Below are 22447 nucleotides of genomic sequence, written 5' to 3' on the forward strand. Positions count from 1 at the left end.
CGATCTACGTCAGAGCGTCAGAGCGTCCACGAATCTTTCTACAGCGTTGTTGGCAGGGTGGCCAGAGCGATTTTTTTACGCTCTCGACGGCGGCGGTGTGAACGCACAGAAAGGCTGCATGTGCCGCTGACAGAGACACTAGAGGCTACTCGCGCTGTTTAATGTGTTTGAGATGTGCTGTCTTCCTGAATGCATAACTTGCATTTCACTGGTATATTCTCCATCTGAAAATGTTAGAAAGTCATGGAAATATTTCCATTTTGCTGTCAGGAGTGCATGAGCCTTCTGCTTTGCGATTCTCCGCTAAACTTCACAGACTAAACTACAAGTAAGTCTATTTTTATGATAGCACTGACTGTAAAGTGACTGTAATGGGGTAATCAAAATAGCCTAACACAACTCTGTGCTTTTGTTCTCATTTATTTTAATTTTTAGTTTAGTGAATTTAACTTCCACTTTAAAAGCCTTATTTTTGTTTTTAGATTGCAATGTTACAATGTTAGAATGAAATGTGATTTTAACCCTTTTATGCACATAATATAAAGGCTTACATGGTTAAATTCACTTTATTTGTTTTCATAGCCTTTAATATGTATTGTTTTGTTGGACAACATTGGGCGGTAAGTGAAATACATATATATTAAATACAGATTTTTAAAAATACAAATACAAAAAAACGAAAATACCGAGATATATACCGTATATCGCAAATCGCCAAAAAAATACAGAGATATGAATTTTTGCCCATATCGCCAAGCCCTATCCACACAGAGATCTGATCTGATCATCATCCAGTCTGTCTGGAATGATTTTTTATTATTTTTTTATTTGTTCCTGTGGCTCAGTGGTAGAGCATTGCGTTAGCAGCGCAAAAGGTTGTGGGTTCAATTCCCAGAGAACACACATACTGGTAAAAAATGTATAGCCTGAATGCACTGTAAGTTGCTTTGGATAAAACTAAATGTAATCAACATTTGGTATGACCATCCTTTGCATTTAAAGCAGCTTTTGCCCTCGGTGCAGTTGCGCATAATTTTGCAGGTAGCTTTCTTGAAGCATCTTGGAGACGTTGCCACAGTTCTTCTGGATTTAGTCTGTCTCAGTTTGTTCTGTTTCTTCATGTCATTCCGGACAGACTGGATAATGATGACATCAGATCTCTGTGTGGAGCACTGGCTGTTGTCAGACTCCTTGTGCAAACAAAAATCTCACTGTATTATTACAATTAATGGCAAATAGATGTTTGGAAATGTAAACTGATATTTCCTACTGACACACTACAGCAAAACATAGAAATAGCTGAGTTAAAACCATTTTTTAGCTATTGAAAATACTAATGTTCTAATAATTTGGGCCACCACTGTAATTCCTCCATCAGGGTCCTAATCATCATGATCCCATTTCTAATCTCTTTATGTTTCTTTTACAGTTTCACGTCTCTGCGGTTTGTGCGTTTGGATGATCTGCTCTCAGCCGATCTTCCGCTCTTGCCGGCGGAGTTTGAGGAGCTGGTGCGGCGACAGTGTCAGAACACCCGAGATGAACTGCTTAACACGTGAGAGATTTCCTCTATATCTATATATCTGTTCTAAACAAGTGCAGAACATCACCAGACCTGTGTTTTTTGTGAGGTCGGGTTTAAATAACGTCCTGCCGTGGACAGTAACGGAAACAGTACAGACTGAGAAGTCGTAGCGAGACACATGATATATTTGGTGTCTGTAGGTTTCATTCTCATGTTCTCTGTAAACCTGTCACTGTAGTCACCTGAATCCAGCTCTATAATTACAGCTCGCCTTGCACTCAAAGGAAGAGCTGTATGTCTGGCAAGTTACAAGTCATTTGAATCATTTATTCAGCGGATTCGTTCAAATACACTGATTCCTGATGAACCCACTGATGAGTGGTTCATTTGAGTGGTTCAAATTATTTATTAATCAACACTGATTAATGCAGGATGAACAAACCACAGTTGTTTTTGATAACTTAAAAAAAATTGTTAAAAAACTGTTACTTGAAATAAAATTAATGTTAACTGAAATAAAATAAAATGTAAAAAAAAATCAGTTAGTTGCCAAGGCAATGTTTCTTATTTTCATTTAGTTGAACTTGAACTAAAACTGAAATAAAAATAAATAATGACATAAACACACAACAAAATTACTGCAACTTTAACTAAAATAAAAAAATGAAAATTTAAAAAATACATGAAAATTATTAAAAAACTGTAATTGATCATTGGAACAAACAAGTGACTTGTCTTTATGAGTGAGTGAGTCAATGGAATCATTCACTCAACTATTGCTCAAAAACACTGATTCATTCAGTGGTGAAACAACTCACTCTGTCATTATGAATGAGTCTTCTGAGTCATTCATTCAAACGTATTGATTTGATACAGAAACAAAACAGAGCTCCTGTTTGTAACTTGGGTAAACAAAACAAGTTTGTATTTACAGATAAGAATATAACACTAATATTAACAATTGATGTTTGTCCATTTAAGCAATTACTAGCAATGTCCTGATGCTCTCATGGGATATGCTGAACATTTACTGGACTGTGGTAAATGTGTGTTTGAATAAGGTTGAATGTGTTGTTGTTTAAATAGTTCTCCTCGTCTTGACTACCTTTGTTCTCAACTCTGTATCCATGGTCTCCTCAAACCACCCAAAGACAAGCACACAATACGAGCCCTGAATGAGGGTTTGAACAATGGGGAAATAAAGAGCAATCTGGACCTGCTTTAACACGCAGGGTGTCTGCAGCAATAATCAGTGTGAAGTGTTCAGTAGATATACTGCAGGAAGAGTGAATTGCAGTCTGATGCATCCTTGACCTTTTTATTTCAGAGACCTTTTATTACTGAATGGATTTGAAATGTAAATAATTTTATCCAATGAGATTACTTTTTCTTCCTTAACTTTTGAAATTAGAGACATTTGAGAATATTTTGTACTTTTTAGCACAGAAAATAAATGATAAATCAACTTGGTTCATTTGTATCATGAACATACCAACTCGAGAACTGAATTTTGATATTTTTGAAAGGAATAATGTATCACCTGTTGCCTTTGTTGTTTGTGTGTGTTGTGTAGTTGGCTGCCCCGCTGTGCTTCTCTTTTTGTGACCTTTAAAGACTCCTGGTTGCCACTGGTCCCAAAGAAAGCAAGCATCTCCCCGGTGAAGGCACAGAAACTCTTCTACAGTGTGGCTGCTCTGATGTCACTGCAGCTGCGCAGTCTGGTGGTCGCATCGCTGCAGGATCTGCTGCAGTTTTTCCAGCTACATCAGGTACTGAAACCAGTGACACTGATATGTTTAAAATATTTTTAAACCGATGCTCTATAGACGTTATACAACCTAGTTACTGAGCATGTGCGTGCATTTATGGGTATATATGTACATATATATCTGTTTGTTTATGGATGCATGCTTTTTGAGAGTGCAAGCCACTGAAGGCTGTATTTTACAGTTATTTTACCACTGCAAAGTCACTCTAGCATACTGCCTTCTGTATCTTATGGATTTTATAAAACAGGCACAAGTTTTAAATAAAATATTACGTTAATTAATAAACAAAATAATAGTAATAATAATAACAGACAATCAACAGCTATTTATAGTAGAAATATGTTTATATGTTAAATATGCAAGATCACTAGTGCATAAATTAGACATTTTACAATTGATTTGAACTTCATCCAAACTGATTTTAGAGTCAATTCTGTGCATGTTAAATGTGCATTTGTTTACATATGTGTGTGTGTACTATATGTATGTGTTTTCTGGCAGGATGGTAATGATTTTGGGGAGTATTTTGATGAGCTGAAGTACACGCAGCGTCCATTGTTACTGGTGAAATTGAGACTTGAGGACCCCAAAATTGCATTTGAACCTTCATTGGAGAGCTGCTGGGAGCTCATACAGCATGCATTCACACAGATCATCGACAGCGCCCACAACATACCCCGGGTACACGCACATATACTAAAAAACGACTTGCCAATGATTTCTGTTGTTATAGTATAGTGCAATAATTTATCTGAGGTGAACGTGAGAAGATGCAAGGGATTTTGCTGATGTTTTCTTTATTCTCACATTATTTACATCTGCAAGTTTCAGACTTAAGTGGCTCGGAATCTTTACTTACATTGGCAAGAGATTCTTTCCACACAAACAGTGAAAATTATCTGAGATACAGAAAGTATAAAGCGCATCTAACAGAAATTATGCACATACACTCACAAACTACAGCAAAAACTAGATTGTTTCCATTATAATTAAATTGTTTAGGCACAATGTAAAGCAGAACAATGGATTTTGCACACTTTAACCATCATTTTTTAAACCTAAACCTGAAAAGTGTTTTCTTACAGATGGAGTGTAAGCTTTTCTCAGAGGTGGGAGAAACTCTAATACTACGCTCAGTGAGACACGACGAGATGCTGGTGACAGACATCATGAACAGAGCCAGAGAGATCTTTCAGAGGAACACCGTTGGGCCCCAGAGGTCCACTATCATAAAATGTTTTCCAGTAGAAAAGCTTCAATTTAAGACTGAATCACACTGTAGTTTGTCTGTGGGTGAATCTGTGGTGTGTTGTGTAGGTATCTAGATGTGTATAAGAAGTACACTGATTTACTGGACCGTCAGGACATACTGAACTTCCTTAAAGCCAAACACTCACTGCAGGGCTTTACTAAGGTAGCCTTTCTAGTGTGTGCATCGCAGCCTTATAGATAACACAAGGGTGAAATGCTTCCTTGTAAAGCCAGATGTTTCTACTGTGTGACCTGTAGAAAATCACAGGTGTGCAGAATTTGTGGACGGAGATCGCATCGCTGCATGCGACTGTTCCACTATCCCTGATCAGTCTGGATGCGGTGAACCTGAACCAAGATCTGTGTGACAAGGCAGACCATCTCGTAGATCTTCTCACAACATTTGTGATGGAGGAGAACCGAGAACTCAACAAGAGGTGGGAGGAAACGGCCTGAAATATTCTTCAGAAATTAATTATTTTCAAATGAATCAGTCACTATGTAATTAATATACAGCTCTGTCGAAACTATACTACCCAGAATACCTTGCTACATACAGCAGATGTAAGTGATGAGAAATTGATATGTAAAAAGTATACCTCCAAAAGTCAGTGATTTGTTTTTGTAATCTTTCATCAAATGTCATTATTTCCTTCGATTATAAAACAACTTTCGCCTGGGATCACCTAATTTCAACTTCATTTAAAGCAAGACACTACAGACAAAACTTCTTTTCAGCAGCATTTACATACAGCAAGCTATACAGTTTTATTCGTACCTATAGTCAGAAGGTTTTTACAGGGAGTTGATATATCATTCACCTCATATATATTTAACATTTTTCTCCAAAAAACGTGAAAATTATGGAATGTAAAAAGAGAAATCCAAAATCCGCTCTGTAAAAACACGCAAGTCTAAAATGTGAATTTAAAATTTAGAACTGATGTTCAGATTTCTTTGTTGAATTTTGTATTTTGTATTTTTTGCAAAATAGTACATATTTAATTAAATAATACCTCATTTGCATGTTTATCATAACATTTCAGAAACTTGTAATGCAAAACAATTGCCTGTACTGTGAATAATCAACTGGGGAATGTATGGTGATATCTGGTGAATTTTTACCCTATTTACCTGCAGAGCCTTAATTTTTTAAATATTTTCCATTATTTTTCTCATTCAACTTGTGAAATATGTCACATCAGTTAAATAAAAAGTGATTGTTTTTAGCTGCTTTTTTGTGAATAACAAAACATTTTGTATGTATGAGGTATTATATTATAGCATATACCATTTATATATGCTATATAACATTTATTATTCTCTCCTAGTATATGCCATCGTTACGATGAGATTACGGACAGAATCACAAGCAAGCTGAGTACCACAGAGGAGCTGGTAGAGTTAAACCAGTACCTGAGACACACAAGTGAAGTCACCGTACACAAACTCCGCCATGAGATTGAGGAAGCTGTCAAGAGACTCGACTTCCTGCTCGACTACGCCACTCTTCCAGGTACAAACATCCTTTGCATAATGTGTGCATGCAAATACTGTGTCTATGGCAACACCATACTACTCAAATACACTACAAATACTAATATTTCAACCAATCATGTGGTTTTCACTCACAGTCCCTCAGTCTAGCTTTGAATTTGGGGCTGTCTGGGATTTGTGGGAACACTTTTTCTTTAAAACCCCCTTAAAATCTTTCTCTCTTCACAGAGGAGGATATGAAGTTGTTCAGCACTTTGATCCACTGGCCTGAACAGATTCTGTCTTCGATTGAAGTCAGTAAGGATAAACTGAACAATCAGAAAGATCAGGCTGAGATCGATCTGATGAAAAGGTGCTTAAACGCATACACACACACACATCAAACGCAACATATGCGGCTTAAACAAGTCTGATGGCTATCACACGTTTCGTCCTCAGAATAGGGAAGTTGGAAGAGACGCTGAAGGGCCTGGAAAAAGAGGTGGACATCTTTAAGATGAAAGAAAAGATGACTTTGGATGAGAGCAAGATCAATGTGGAGAAACTCAATAAGATCAGCGTCAGCCTGGAGGCCGCTGTCAAAGAGATAGAGGTTTGTGCTTGAAATTGTGTATTAAATAAACATGAAATTATGGTTGCAAGTACAGTATGTCATGCATTGCAGGTAAAAAAAATTTGAAAAAAGTTTGATTATACATATATTTCATTCAATATTGAAAAAATGTGTAACTATTACTTATACATATAAATTGTTCATGTGCTTTTAGTCTTTCAAGTATGAGTGGATATTAATGGAATGTAAAAATGTGCATTTATTTCAGTGCATTAATAAAGAAGAGGGTTTGCTGGACAAAGAACAGACTCAGTTTCCAGTCTTACAGACAATAATGGCCAAAAAACAGCCGTATGACCAGCTGTGGATCACGGCTCTTGATTTTCAGACCAAATCTGATGTGTGGATGAATGGTAAAGCACATGCTGTCATATTTCTTGATCCTTTTTACATCACAGCCATGAATTAATGCATTTGATTGAGCAAACATTTGTATAATAAAGAAAGACATAATTTAGTCACTTTAGACAATGTTGTTTTTCAGTCTCAGGCTTTGTTTTCTGTCTCAAATGTTTCAAAGCATCTAAAGCAGTGACATTGAACATTAGTTTAACATGCGATTGTATGTGTGTGTGTGTGTGTGTGTGTGTGTTTTCATGTCTTGTGCATGCGCTCTCAAGGTCCATTCCAGCAACTGAATGCAGAAACGGTATCAGAGGAGTTGGGAAACATGTGGCGCACCATGTACAAACTCACAAAGATCTTCTCAGATCGGACGTCTCCCGGGCGTGTCACAGAAAACTTCAAGAAAAAGATTGACAAATTCAAACAACACCTTCCCATTCTGACAACTATCTGCAATCCAGGCCTGAAGGACAGACACTGGGAGATGGTATGACAGTAATATACACAAAGCTTTATTGATCTCTGTCAGTGAAACCCACTCACAGGCGTTTACAGGAACAGTCACATTTGACATTTTGAATCATTTTAGTGAATCGATTCTTCTGAACAGTTCAGGCATATGTACTGGTTTAAACAGTTATTCACTGATTTAGTCCTTCAATTTAGGTCTTATGTATTCCTTTTTTTTCTCTTTTTTTTGTTGCTTTTGTTACTGTTTATATTTGCCATTAAAGTTGCATTTACTCGTTTTGATGCATGCAAATTTTTCTATATATTTTTTTGGGCTGATATCAGATCAGTAATATAGTGGGATTTGATGTTAAGCCGGACAAGGACACCCCACTCCTCAAGATGGTGGAGCTCGGATTTTCAGAGTATTCAGACAAGTAAGGCTGATCTTTGACAATCGAAAATTATTTGTGGTTGTAAAAAACGTATTATTTGTGAAACCATGTTGCTCAGTGCAGTGTGAATCTGAATGTGTCAGATTGACTCTTTTATGAATCTCTCTCTGTCTGCAGGCTGGAAGAAATCGGTGCTTCCGCAAGTAAGGAATTCTCTCTGGAAAAGTCTCTGGAGAAAATGAAACAAGAGTGGGCTGAGCTCCGCTTTGGGTTTTCCCCGTATAAGGACACGGTAAAACACACTTTAATGTGTGTTTGAAAGTTGATATAAAACTGGCTATTTAAATTTTATGTAATTTAAATGTTTATATACAATTCTGTTCTTATTTGAGTGTTGATTATTAAATACATTTGGTTAATTTATTGTTAAATATAATTTATTCTCGATTTAGATTTTTAGCTAAATGAAACTCAGTGTTTAAGGGAAAAAAACATTTTGGTGCATCACTACTGATACATAAAAAATTATTATCATTAAAATGACTTTGCTTGTTATATAAAGCTACTGTTTATTTAAAAAAAATTATTCTTCTCTCTTTCTCTCTGTCTTATTATGCATTTGTGCATGTATATTTGTCCATAAAGGGTACAAGTGTTTTATCGGCAGTAGATGATATTCAGCTGCTGTTGGACGATCACATTATCAAGACTCAGACTATGAGAGGATCTCCATTCATCAAGCCAATCGAGGCCGATGCAAAGGTTCATAACTTGCACAGATTTGTGTTAAAACCATTTTAATTTTACTAATCAAGTCCATTTATTTCCTGCCACAAAATCAGTTTTTCATGGCTATTTTTGACTGTACTAGTGTACCTTTAAGAAATCTTTATGTAAATAACTTCTATTATGATTAAAGCTTTTCATGGAATGAGTAACAACAGCGCCCACAACAACTTGTGCAGTTTAGTTCTGCACAATAAAAATATTCTGTTTTTTAGTTGTACACGATACAGTATGATCCTGTAAATAATATGATGTAAATAACTTAAATAACATGACCATATCAAATGATAATAATATGAACCTTGACCCTTTATATAGTTCTGTTGCTTTGTCTCTCTTTAGACCTGGGAGGAGAAGTTGCAGAGCATACAGGATATATTGGATGCGATGTTGCAGTGTCAAAGCATGTGGATGTATCTAGAGCCCATCTTCAGCTCAGAGGACATCATAGCCCAGATGCCAGAGAACGGACGCAAGTTTGCCATCGTAGACAGTTACTGGAAAAACATTGTCGCTGAAGCGGTGTGTGTGATCGGTATTAGCTGTATCACTGTATCTACAACTAATGACCAGCAACAACTAATGATCAATAAATAAACAAGATGTTCATATTCGTGTTAAATGTTTTAACAGTTGAAGGACACACGTGCGCTGGTGGCCACAGAGCAGCCCAACATGTCGGGTCGCCTTCAGGAGTCCAACACTTTCCTGGAGGAAATACAGCAGGGTCTGAACTCATACCTGGAAGCAAAGAGACTCTTCTTCCCTCGGTACGATTAAACTTTCAGATCTAACTCTTAATGATGTTATAACACCTTCTTGTATCTCAGTTTAGTGTTCAGAGTCACTATTAGTCATTGGTCTCTTAAACTTTATTTCTCACTGTCTAGGTTTTTCTTCCTGTCTAATGATGAGATGTTGGAGATCTTGTCTGAGACGAAGGATCCGCTGCGTGTCCAGCCTCATCTTAAGAAGTGTTTTGAGGGCATCGCTAAGCTAGAATTCACCCCTGATCTGGAGATCACTGGAATGATCAGCTCAGAGAAAGAGATTGTTCCCTTAATAGAGACCATCTACCCAGCTAAAGCCAAGGTACAGATGGAGTATGCCTGAAATATGCTGTTTCCTTTATTTATATACATTTTTACCTAAAATAGATAGCTAAACTCTATGGATATGCTCCATGAAAACATGAAGCCTTGTTTTAGGACCATTAAGATTTTTGTGCATTGTGACATTATTTTTCTAACATTTTCCTCACAATTCTCAAAACCATAATGTCAAAAATGTATATATAATTTAAATATAATTTTACAGTATTTGTACATAATTGTTGTACAGTCTTTAATATGTTCATTTAAATAAAATCATCGCTTTGCATGTTTTTAAAAGTTGAGATTAATAAGATTTAAACAAAATGTATTGTAGTAATGAGAACTTTCAGGGGAAAAGTGATTAATCGTCATGAGAATTTACCCACGTTTTCAAACTTGTATCATGTTTTTAGGGAATGGTTGAGAAGTGGCTTCTGCAGGTTGAAAACACAATGCTGATGAGCATCAGAGGCGTCATAAAACAAGGAATGGAGCAGTATTCAGAGGTATAATCACACACAAACACTGCACATGTACAATACGATCAGCCCATCACGTGTGTTTGATTCTGCTTGTTTCAGATGCCCAGGAAGAAGTGGGTGCTGCTGTGGCCTGGTCAGGTCGTGATCTGTGCGTCCTGTATCTTCTGGACCAGTGAAGTATCTGACGCCATACAGAACAACACTCTTCCTGTGAGCACAAGTGCACACAAACTCATTCAGAGCAGATTTGATTGAGTGGAGCTGGTCAGAAAGTATAAATATTGTGTTTGCATGTGTTTCAGGCTTATGTTGAACAGAGTAATGCTCAGATCGCTGATATAGTCGAGCTGGTAAGAGGGAAGTTGCCAGGTGGCGCCAGGATGACTCTGGGAGCTCTTATTGTCATTGATGTTCATGGTAAGTGTCATTCTGGCATGTTGTCTCTGTATTGTCTGTATAGTTCATGAGCTTTGCCTCTTTATCCCGTGCAGCACGTGATGTTGTGTGCAAGCTGGCACAGGATGGTGTTTCGTCTCTAAATGATTTCCAGTGGATTTCCCAGCTGCGGTATTTCTGGGAGGACGGAGAGGTCATGCTGCGGATGATCACCACCGTGATCAGATACGGATACGAATATCTTGGCAACTCACCACGTCTGGTCATAACACCACTAACTGACCGCTGCTACAGGTGCTCTGACATATAATCTGTGTTAGCATGCGTTTGGTAATATTTCATTATGATCATTTTAAATGCCATTGTGAAGAATACAAGTACAGAGACTGTTTTCTCAATCGGATTCAAAAATATCTTGCATACGTCAGTGCCATGAGGCAGAGCTTTTCATACGTTTTACAACATATGAACATGAGTACATTTATTTATGTGTTACAAACTGGTCAGTCGATATTTACTAAATATTTACTTCAGACACAAATTCAGACTTTCTCTTTGTAGAAAAAAAAGACTGATAGAAAAAAAGTGCATGTAAACATACCTACTGAATGCTGATTGGTCCACAGGACTCTGATGGGCGCTCTGAAGCTGAATCTTGGCGGAGCTCCAGAAGGTCCTGCGGGAACTGGAAAAACAGAGACGACCAAAGATCTGGCCAAAGCGCTCGCCAAACAGGTGCTCACAATATTTTTTTATGACATATATAAAGCTACTATTTCAGTCTAAACACTGATTATGCTGGTTCAGGTTATTCTGATAAGTTCATTTTATTGTATGTAAGTGACAAATGTAAGTGTGTGTGTAAATGTGTGTTTAGTGTGTGGTGTTCAACTGTTCTGATGGTCTGGACTACAAAGCGATGAGTAAATTTTTCAAGGGTCTAGCACAGTCCGGAGCGTGGGCATGTTTCGACGAGTTCAACCGGATAGAGGTCGGTAATGATGTGACAGCCAAATTAGTAAATTAAACTAATACTATTTTATAGTTAACAATTATTAGTTTGTCTCTCCTTGTTTGTTGCACTCTGTCAGGTAGAGGTGTTGTCTGTGGTCGCCCAGCAGATTTTGAGTATTCAGCAGGCCATAATGCGAAACATGAAGACGTTTATGTTCGAGGGAACCGAGCTCTCTCTCAATCCGACCTGCTGTGTGTTTATCACCATGAACCCAGGATACGCAGGCAGAGCAGAGCTGCCTGATAACCTGAAAGTAACCAAAAACAAACACGCTCATGCACAATTTCAGAGAAATACACCATCTTGTAACTTTGCTTCCTGTTTTTTTGGCTCATTTTGAGATAAATTAGAGTTTTACGGGAAATTGTTTTCTTATGCCATGGTCCATTCATTCATTTATTCATTCATTTATATATTTATTTAAGTTTTGTGTGTATGTATTTGCATGTTTGTAGGCTTTGTTCCGTACAGTTGCAATGATGGTTCCAGATTATGGACTGATTGGAGAGATATCACTTTATTCGATGGGATTCACAGCATCCCGGAGGTAAAATAATTTCTAGTCAAACAGTTAAACTAATTCATATTTAATTTTGCGGAAAAGATTCCAGTTGTTTCACTTTGTTTTGTGTTTTCCAGCCTGGCTCAGAAGATCGTGGCGACGTATCGCTTGTGCTCTGAGCAGCTCTCGTCTCAACCACACTACGATTATGGGATGCGTGCGGTAAAATCAGTCCTGACTGCGGCGGGAAACCTGAAACTCAAATACCCAGAAGAGGACGAGAGCGTTTTGCTGCTCAGAGCTCTCATGGATGTCAACATGGCCAAGTTCCTCGCGCAGGATTTACCACTGTTTCAGGTGTGTAGATGCCAATTACATATTCATTTTGTATGACTTTGCATGTGGTTATTGATTTGTGTTTGTGTGTGTTTTAGGGAATCATCACTGATCTGTTTCCTGGAGTGGTGCTGCCCAAACCAGATTATGAGTTACTGTTAAAAGCTTTGGATGACAACATCGCCAAGATGAAACTGCAGCCTGTACCGTGGTTCATTGGCAAAATTATACAAGTACAGAATCTGCTCAATGCCATTTCATCTATCTACTCAATCTGTCACGTCTTTATAATCATTAATATTTCTTTGTTTTCTCAAATTTTACCTTTAGATTTAAACATTTAGAAGGTAGTTTATATTTGAGCACTGCTATTTTAAATATAAAACTATTATTAAATTCTGTGCTAATTATTTAGTCTGCTAAATGACTAAATGTAAATGTAAATAAAATTCAGTTTAAACACTATAATCTGATTGGGTGAGCTGTATTTGAAGTTCTTACAAAAAGAAAAGCTATATTTTATAATATTGTAAGAACTGAGGCTTGTTTTTATAGCTGAAACTGTTAAATGAAAAAAGTAATCAGTTGATCAATTTTATCGTATGTGCAGGTGTACGAGATGATGCTGGTCAGACACGGCTTCATGATTGTTGGCGAGCCTATGGGTGGAAAAACTTCAGCTTATAAAGTTCTGGCTGGAGCTTTGGGAGACCTTTATAAGGGTATCAATCCATAATATTTTAATTCTTTATTCTTTCATTATTTTTTTTTGTGTTCATACACATTACCGGTTAAAAGTTTGGAATAATTAAGATTTTTAATGTCTTTAAAAGAAGTCTCTCTGCTCACCAAGATGGCATTTATATGATCAAAAATGCAGTAAAAACTGTAATATTGTGAAATGGCAGCGCTGAATTCTTTTAAAAATCTAACCTAATCCAAATTTTGAATAGTAGTGAAACACAGTTTCTACAAAAAATATTAAGCAGCAAAAACAGTTTTCAACATTGAGAATTAAAAAAATGTTTCTTGAGGGGTGACACTGAAGACTGGAATAATGATGCTGAAAATTCAGCTTTGATCACAGCAATAAATTACATTTTACAATATATTCAAATAAAAAACAATTATTTGAAACTACAGTAATATTTCACAATATTACTGTTTTTACTCTATTTTTCATCAAATAAATGCAGCCTTGGTGAACATGAGACACATCTTTTTCAAAATTATTTACATTTTTGAACAGTTGTGTACAAATATGATGTGCTGAAATGACATGGAATCATAACCAAGTATGTGCGTATGTTATTTGTCTATATAGAAGGTCTGATGGAAGAGTTTGCGGTAGATTTCCGCATCATTAATCCGAAGGCGATCACTATGGGGCAGCTGTATGGCTGTTTTGATCCAGTGAGTCACGAGTGGTCAGACGGAGTTTTGGCCACCTCATTCAGACAACAGGCCCAGTGCACCTCAGACGACCGCCAGTGGATCATATTCGATGGGCCCATCGACGCGGTCTGGATTGAGAACATGAACACCGTTTTGGACGATAACAAGAAGGTACATTTACATTTTAATATTGCAGTGAACATGTCTGAAGCGCTTGAGGTTCAGTGCTGGTGTCTGATGTGTTTTGCTGTTGAACAGCTGTGCCTGATGAGTGGTGAGATCATTCAGATGAGTCCTAAAATGAGTCTGATCTTTGAGCCTGCGGATCTGGAGCAGGCGTCACCCGCTACTGTGAGCAGGTGAACAACGAACACTCAGCTCTACATTGTTAAAGTAAAACAATACAGAGCCCATTCATTTTCTTCCAATTTTTTATTTATTTATTAGCAATAGCATATTTAATTTTTATATTAAACATATAAAATGTATACAATTATTTCAAAAAATCCTGTTAATAGACTCTCCCTACATTCATATGTGCATAAAATTTGCTTTTGGTTTTACTTTCCAAGTGTTTTTTTTATTTTTTTATTTCAATGTGTTTGTTGTCTTGTCATAGAGAGTGTATGTGTGTGTGTTATGTTTAGATGCGGTATGATCTACATGGAGCCGCATCAGTTGGGCTGGATGCCTCTGAGAGACTCCTACATGAACACATTACCTGAGACCCTGGCAGATGAGCACAGAACCCTGGTGAGAAGGATCGTGCACATGCTGTTAAAATAATAAACATTTCTGAATGTAATGATCCCCTGTGTGTGTTTTGTTTTAGATTACTGATCTCTTTAACTGGCTGGTTCAACCTTGTTTGGACTTTATTTACCATGAGTGTGGATTCTTAGTTCAGACATCACCTATTCACCTGGCCTATAGTCTGATGTGCCTATATACCTGCCTACTAGGTACATGCACATAAAAATATGTACATTATACATATCTTCAATCATTTTGGGATCTGTTTGCTCATGTCACATTTTATTGTGCAGATGAGATTTTTCAGTCAGGACAGGAAGGAGCAGAATCTATGACGAGTCAGCAGGTGACGCTGTGGCTTCAGGCCCTGTTCGTGTTCGCTGTGGTCTGGAGTTTGGGAGGAACCATCAACGGCAACAGCAGGAAGAAGTTTGACATCTTCTACCGAAACCTTATCATGGGCACAAACACCGATCACCAGCGACCCCAGGGTGTGAAACTCACCAAGAGCAACGTGTTCCCAGAGAGAGGTCTACATAATGTTTTTGGTTGACTTTTAATGACAGGGTTTCTATGGTCATGGAAAATCTGTAAATATAAGACAATTGTGATTCCCAGGCCCAAGCAAAATATGTAACTATTTTCTCATAATTCCTATTCTCAGTTCCTGTGGATTATTAACTTTTTAGTGGATTCCAACAGAGGATATTTTTATGCATAAGAACCTGATAAAACCAAAAGTCAATGCTAAGAGTCATATACAATCATTTTAAAAACATGTTTATGAATCTTGTCTGCTGTCTGTTTGTTCTGTTCTCCACACAGGCACCGTCTATGATTATTATTTCCATAAGCAGGGTCCCGGTCAGTGGAACAACTGGACCGAATCCATCACTAAAGAAGACAAAGTCATACCTGCCAGCGCAAAAGTTAGTTAAAAAAAATCAGGGTTATTAGCGTTAACTAAAACTATAAAACCGCAACTAAAACCAACATTTTTGTTAACTGAAATTAAATAAAATATTTTAAAAAAACTTTTTTTTATTTCAGCTAGTTACCACAGATGACATTTCATATTTTCATTTGTTTTAACTTGATGTACTAAAATACCTAAAACTTAAACTTAAATAAAAATGAATAAAACTGTATAGCCATATTTAAAAAAACAAAAAGTTACTAAAAATTTAACTTAAATCGAAATAAAAACAACAACAAAAAAATCTAAATATATACAAAATTCAAAATATTAATGAAAACTATAATAGTATTTAGGGAATAATTGTGCATTTTATAGAATAAGTAAATTTATTTTTTGCAAAAAAATTCTTAGATTTTTTTTTTAGAGTTAAAAACAGAAAATGACCAGTTTTACCAAATTTCAATTTTAACAGTTTTCAAATATCAATTTTATATACTTGTATTAAAAAAGCAATAAAAATATAAATTTAAATATTAAAAATAAAAGTTAAATCTAAAAGTAAATCTTTAATATAAACATAAACTCTAAAAATGAATCTAAATGTTCATTCTAAATACATAAGTAAACATATAGAGTGTTGAATGAACCAAAAGAAAATCACGCAGGGTAATGTACTCACAAGGTAAAGTACTCTCTTTCTACCTTCTTTGATGTCTGTGTCTCTCTCTCAGGTGTCTGATCTTATCATACCCACGGCAGAAACGTCACGCCAGCTCTTCTTCCTCGGGACGTATCTGTCACATGAGGTGCCCATACTGATCGTGGGACCCACAGGAACCGGAAAGTCTGTGATCAACAACAACTTCCTGATGTCGCTTCCCAAGGAGCGCTACACTCCCATCTGCATCAACTTCTCCGCCCGGACCTCTGCCAACCAAACCCAGGACATCATCATGTCTAAGCTGGACCGCCGCCGCAAGGGCGTGTTTGGGCCACCGATGGGGAAGAAATGCATCATCTATGTTGGTAAGAAGTAGATTTAGTACAAACATTGATTGGGTACATTTATTGAACAGCTAAAGCCCTGCTACCTACTTTTCTGTCATTTTAAATATAAAATAAAAGTTTCACAAGTTGTGAAAAAGTTTTCCTAAAAAATAGAAGTTTTAGGTTGCACTTTCAGTTCTTATGTATTAATTAAACTCTAGAGAATTGTATGAATGCACAGATAAATAAATTCATAAATAAAGATAAAAAATGTAGGTATTGATGCAGTATCATAAGAAAAATAATCACAATATACGATTGTATTTGTACAGCTCTATGTATTGTAAATGTTTTCTGTTCTTTTTACAAAAACATTTTTTTTGTATAAAGAGCAAAATTGTAATTAAATTACAGTGTGCCACATATTATGTTCATAGAGATTAAGTTATTAATAAACCTAATAAATCACATGCTACTTTCCTTTAATTTGATATTGGATACAACAACGAGTAAAACCGTCTTTACACAATAAAATGACTAAACCTTTAACTAAAATTAAAATTATATATGATTGTATTGGCACAGCGCTAGGTATTTTTTTACCTAAAAATAACTAATAAGTGCGGCACATATTATGTTCATAGATATTAAGTTGTGAATAAACTTAATAACTACTATGCTACTTTCCTTTAAATTTGAATTTTCCGCTGTAAAACATTCTGTAGATGATCTGAATATGCCTGCAAAGGAGATATACGGTGCTCAGCCGCCCATTGAACTGCTGCGCCAGTGGATCGATCATCATCATTGGTATGATAAAAAAGACACTTCCAGACTGGACATTGAGGATGTTCTGTATATGTCTGCTATGGGGCCCCCTGGTGGAGGGAGAAACGACATTACAGGTAAATCTCTGATCCTAAATGCTCATCACATAATCATAGTCTTGTGCAGTTTCTTCTTTGTGACTGTTTTGCATCTTTCCTCCCTCACAGGACGATTTACACGTCACCTAAATATTATATCGATTGATACATTCGATGATGAGACTCTAAGCAACATCTTCACATCCATCACCGACTGGCACTTCAGCAATGGTTTTGATGCCTCTTTCTACAGGTGTGTTCATGAAGAAAGTTTAAATCTGATATAAAAATATCTCAATGCGATTGCATTAGATATCAAGATATAAAACCAATATTTTGGTGACATATATTTAGAATAAAACCAGAACAAGCACACTCTACGAGTAAAACATTTTAAGTGTCCAAATAGTTTTTTGTGGCCACTGTGTGGTAACTGTTTTTTTACACAAGCTGAAAATCATGATTAAATATTTCTGTGTATGTGTATTTGTTGTAGGTTGGGTAAAATCATGATTCAAGCTACTATGGCAGTATACAAGGATGCAATCGAGAGTTTCCTCCCAACACCATCTAAATCTCATTATATTTTCAATCTGCGAGATTTTTCGAGGGTGATTAGGGGCGTAATGCTCTGTCCATCAACAAACATGCAGGTAAGCATACACACAGGTATATTTCTATGTAAAGGCAAAGTACATATAGTAAATAGTTTTCATAATATGAGTTTTGTGCTTCTTTTTATCAGGAAGGTGATAAACTAATCCGCTTATGGATCCATGAGGTGTATCGCGTGTTTTACGATCGACTGATTGATAATGACGACAGAGAGAAATTTTTTAACATTGTGAAAGAAAGGACAGCAGAATATTTCAAACAAAGCATCGATAAGGTAATAGCTACATTGTGAAATATTTCACCCCCAAAATCAAAAATTATAAAAATGATTCAAATAAATAAAAATACTGATAAATAATTTATTAAAAAAATTAAAAAGTAATGAATATATTTTTGAAAAACTTTAACATTGTCAAAAAAGGCCATCTGCATATTTAAAAAAAAAAAAAAAAAAAAGGGTAATGCTACATTGTGAAATATTTGTAAAAAATTAATCAAATGAAAAAAAAATGTATTGATAAATTATTTATAAAAGTTTTTTTTGTTTTTTAAGAAAATTAAGTTATTTCTTTCTTTTAACTTTGAGGTGAAATATGACCTGGGCATTTTTCATTCTTTTTCAAGGGAAACTTTAAATAAAATTGATCTGGTTATCTAGTATCTCTTGTAGTAAAATTGGCTTTAGTTTAATTATTATTTTAATAAGATGTCTCTTTTCCCCTATCCAGCTCCTCAGTCATCTCACTCTGTCTGGTAAAGTTGAAGATGACAGCATTCGCAGCCTGTTTTTTGGTGACTACGCCAAACCAGACTCGGCCAGTAAACCGTACGACGAGATCACAGATCTGAGTACATTAACGGAGGTGATGGATTTCTACCTCAGGGAGTTTAATAACATCAGCAAAGCGCCCATGAACCTCGTCATGTTTCAGTTCGCCATCGAACACATCTCACGAATCTGCCGTGTGCTGAAACAAGACAACGGCCACCTGCTGCTGGTCGGCATCGGCGGATCGGGGCGACAGAGCACCACCAAACTCGCCACCTTCATCAATGACTACGAGCTGTTCCAGATCGAACTGACCAAGAACTACAGCATGTCGGACTGGCGTGACAATCTGAAGCACCTGATGCTGAAAGCTGGGATAGAGGGGAAGAAAACTACGTTTCTCTTTAGCGACAACCAGATCAAGGACGAAGCCTTCGTTGAGGACATCAACATGCTGCTGAACACAGGAGACGTGCCAAACATCTTCCCAGCAGACGAGCGTGCTGACGTCATCGAAAAAATGCAGGGAATAGCCCAGATGGAAGGGAAGAAGATGGACGTCACACCGCTCTCCATGTACAACTTCTTTATCGACAGAGTTAAAGCCAACCTTCATATAGTTCTTGGTACTGATTATATTATATTATATTATATTATATTATATTTAGGGCTGTCAGTTTAACGCATTAACTTAATTAATTAGTTATGAAAAAATAACGTGATTAAAATATTTTAACGCACTCGCCCCGCCCCCAAACCTGTACTTCATCTTACATTTCATACAGTTGACTGTTGACAAATATGATGCAGGGCAACAACTCCATAAAAGCAGTTATGCCCTACAATTCAAGATACTGGGGCAAAAAATGTCCCAAAAAAAAGTTTTTGTCTCATATTTATATCATACGGTATCATACACACGAGCAGGAAGAGCAATATCACACGAGTACTGATTTTGTCCCAAATATGAGTTTAAATGGGATTTTATACAACAGTTCAGTAAATAAGTTTATATTGTGTTCTATTTTAAACACAACATTGTGTTTTTGCTCAATTTTGCAGAGAACATATTACCTTTAAAGTCACAACAGAATTGTCTTGCACGTCTTCGAGCAACACAGAGGTGTTTAGTTTCTGAAAAAAATCCGCAATTTGAACGAATCGTGTGAATCAATGATTCAAAGCCCCATTCATTAAGAGAGTCATTTACTGAATTCCTGAATGAATCAGCCGTTTGAACGAATCGAATGAAGACATTTACCGCCACCTGCTGGCAGATGTAGTTTCTTATTTAGAGTATCATAATAATAATAATGAAAACATTAAAGGGATAGTTCTCCCCAAAAATGTAATTTTTTCATCATTTACTCGTTGTTTCAAACCTTTCTTTTGTGGAACATAAAAGAAGATATTTTGAACACTGTTGGTAACTAAGCTGTTTTGGTTACCAATGACTTTCATTGTATGAACAAAAAATACTGAGATGTTTCTCAAATTATCTTCTTTTATGTTCCATAGTTTATGTTAAGATGTTGTAGCCTAAATGTTTGTGTAATAAAATTTTTTTTGTTGAATCAGATAAAATATTTCTTCCTAAGTTACAATTTGTAATGTCTGCTTGATACTTTCTCATTTACATTTACATTTAGTAGATGCTTTTATCCAAAGCGACTTACAAATGAGGACAATAGAAGCAATGAAAACCAACAAAAGAGCAATAAAATGCAAATAAATGCATTTAACACAAAAATAGCTGTAAATAATCTTTTGTTGGGTAATTTCAGTCAAATTTATTTTGCGATTAATTTGATTAATTAATCGACACATCATGTAATTAATTAGATTAAAATTTTTAATCAACTAACAGCCCTAATTATATTATATTATATTTATTTAACTACTATTTATGTTTATATTCATTTAACAAGGAGAAAAACCTCTCTGAGATTAAAAATATTACAGGAGTGTACTGTCCAACATAAGCAGAAACTTAACATATACACAAAACAAAAACAGCAGACATATTTACATAATATAAACAGATGTAAATATATTATAAATATATACAAATAATATATAAACATATATATAAAATATTTTGGTGTATACTTCTGTAAGCTTGTGTAAAACTGTTTTCATGTTTGTCCAATAGCAATGAGCCCAATAGGGGAAGGCTTCCGCAATCGTCTGAGGATGTTCCCATCTTTGATTAACTGCTGCACCATAGACTGGTTTCAGGCCTGGCCCAAAGACGCTCTGGAGATGGTCGCCAACAAGTTCCTTGAGGATTTGGACATGGAAGACAACATCAGGATGGAGTGCGGACATGAGCCTGCATTTATTTCCTTTAACAGTTGATTGTGTTCAGATATAAAGACTTACATTGTCAGTTTTGCTTTATTCTCAGGGTGGTGGAAATGTGTAAGATGTTCCAGGAGAGTGTCAGAGAGTTGTCTGAGCGCTACTACTCCCAGCTGCGCAGACATAATTACGTGACTCCTACTTCCTACCTGGAGCTCATCCTGACCTTTAAAGTCTTGCTTAACTCCAAACGCAGTGAGGTGAATGAGCTCAGGAATCGATACATAATCGGCTTGCAGAAACTTGACTTTGCTGCCTCTCAGGTGAGATGGAAAATGCGAACGCTTCATCAGTCATTTCATAATACTCTCTTTATTCTTCTTTATGTTCATCTGCAATCAGTGTTGTAATACATGTCCTGAAATACATACAATACATATAATTAATTCTGTTCTGTTAATGTACAATCTTGATATCTATCTTTTATGTCTGTGAGTTTAGTGAGAAAAAATTTGATTGAAAATCAAATATTTACACTCTCTCTCTATCTATAAACAGCGGGTAAAATAAGTATTGAACACGTCACCATTTTTCTCAGTAAATATTTTTCTAAAGGTGCTGTTGACATGAAAATTTCACCAGATCTCGGTAACAATCCAAGTAATCCATACATACAAAGAAAACAAAACAAATAAGTTCAGAAATTAAGTTCTGTGTAATAAAATGGAATGACCCAGGGAAAAAATATTGAACATGCATACTGAAATTTATTTATTACTTTGTACAAAAGCCTTTGTTGGTAATGAGAGCTTCAAGACGCCTCCTGTATGGAGAAACTAGTCGGTGTGATTTTGGCCCATTCCTCCACACAAACAGTCTTCAAATCTTGCCTAAATATTTTTTCATAGTCGCACGCAGTAGTTTTCAGTCGCAAATGCGACTGAAATGGTCGCACTGTAGAGCCCTGCATCTGGTGAAAATTTCATGTCAACAACACCTTTAGAAATATATTTACTGAGAAAAATGGTGATGTGTTCAACACTTATTTTACCCGCTGAATTTTAATTATTAATTTACAATTGTATACCACAATATAATTTTTTATCATTTTGCCATAATTGTTTGTTATTTATATTTAAATTGTAAATATTTGATTTTTCTCTCAAATTTTTTAAATAAAAAAATATACATTTTCAAACTGTTTATTAAAGGGGTCATATGATGCAATTTAAATTTTTCCTTTCTCTTTGGAGTGTTACAAGCTCTTGGTGCATAAAGAAGATCTGTAAAGTTGCAAAGACTAAAGTCTCAAATCCAAAGAGATATTCTTTATAAAAGTTAAGAGTCAACCACGCCTACCTAAAACAGCTCGTTCTAACACGCCCC

General features: G+C 36.0%; 1 protein-coding gene across 1 annotated transcript in view; it reads left to right on the forward strand.

Annotated features, from left to right (window-relative positions):
• The window catches only part of dnah3 (dynein axonemal heavy chain 3), a 49273-nt gene that overhangs the window by 8528 nt on the left and 18298 nt on the right, over positions 1-22447 (forward strand). The window contains exons 8-49 of the mRNA XM_016569476.1: positions 1430-1555; positions 3099-3294; positions 3796-3975; positions 4380-4513; positions 4612-4708; positions 4804-4982; positions 5877-6061; positions 6271-6394; positions 6481-6634; positions 6864-7008; positions 7276-7487; positions 7796-7887; positions 8023-8137; positions 8491-8607; positions 8974-9153; positions 9265-9401; positions 9522-9723; positions 10139-10231; positions 10307-10417; positions 10510-10624; positions 10699-10897; positions 11230-11338; positions 11481-11594; positions 11695-11871; positions 12074-12165; positions 12258-12477; positions 12555-12689; positions 13067-13178; positions 13781-14022; positions 14110-14210; positions 14499-14604; positions 14684-14813; positions 14898-15134; positions 15430-15533; positions 16255-16549; positions 17236-17415; positions 17506-17629; positions 17873-18029; positions 18122-18265; positions 18720-19386; positions 20913-21078; positions 21168-21384. Coding sequence (XP_016424962.1) covers positions 1430-1555; positions 3099-3294; positions 3796-3975; positions 4380-4513; positions 4612-4708; positions 4804-4982; positions 5877-6061; positions 6271-6394; positions 6481-6634; positions 6864-7008; positions 7276-7487; positions 7796-7887; positions 8023-8137; positions 8491-8607; positions 8974-9153; positions 9265-9401; positions 9522-9723; positions 10139-10231; positions 10307-10417; positions 10510-10624; positions 10699-10897; positions 11230-11338; positions 11481-11594; positions 11695-11871; positions 12074-12165; positions 12258-12477; positions 12555-12689; positions 13067-13178; positions 13781-14022; positions 14110-14210; positions 14499-14604; positions 14684-14813; positions 14898-15134; positions 15430-15533; positions 16255-16549; positions 17236-17415; positions 17506-17629; positions 17873-18029; positions 18122-18265; positions 18720-19386; positions 20913-21078; positions 21168-21384 — 6922 coding nt within the window. The remainder of the gene's footprint in view (positions 1-1429; positions 1556-3098; positions 3295-3795; positions 3976-4379; positions 4514-4611; positions 4709-4803; positions 4983-5876; positions 6062-6270; positions 6395-6480; positions 6635-6863; positions 7009-7275; positions 7488-7795; positions 7888-8022; positions 8138-8490; positions 8608-8973; positions 9154-9264; positions 9402-9521; positions 9724-10138; positions 10232-10306; positions 10418-10509; positions 10625-10698; positions 10898-11229; positions 11339-11480; positions 11595-11694; positions 11872-12073; positions 12166-12257; positions 12478-12554; positions 12690-13066; positions 13179-13780; positions 14023-14109; positions 14211-14498; positions 14605-14683; positions 14814-14897; positions 15135-15429; positions 15534-16254; positions 16550-17235; positions 17416-17505; positions 17630-17872; positions 18030-18121; positions 18266-18719; positions 19387-20912; positions 21079-21167; positions 21385-22447) is intronic.

This window comes from Sinocyclocheilus rhinocerous, unplaced genomic scaffold, assembly GCF_001515625.1.
Source record: "Sinocyclocheilus rhinocerous isolate Xijiao unplaced genomic scaffold, SAMN03320098_v1.1 scaffold2116, whole genome shotgun sequence".
NCBI classification, from domain to species: Eukaryota; Metazoa; Chordata; class Actinopteri; order Cypriniformes; family Cyprinidae; genus Sinocyclocheilus; species Sinocyclocheilus rhinocerous.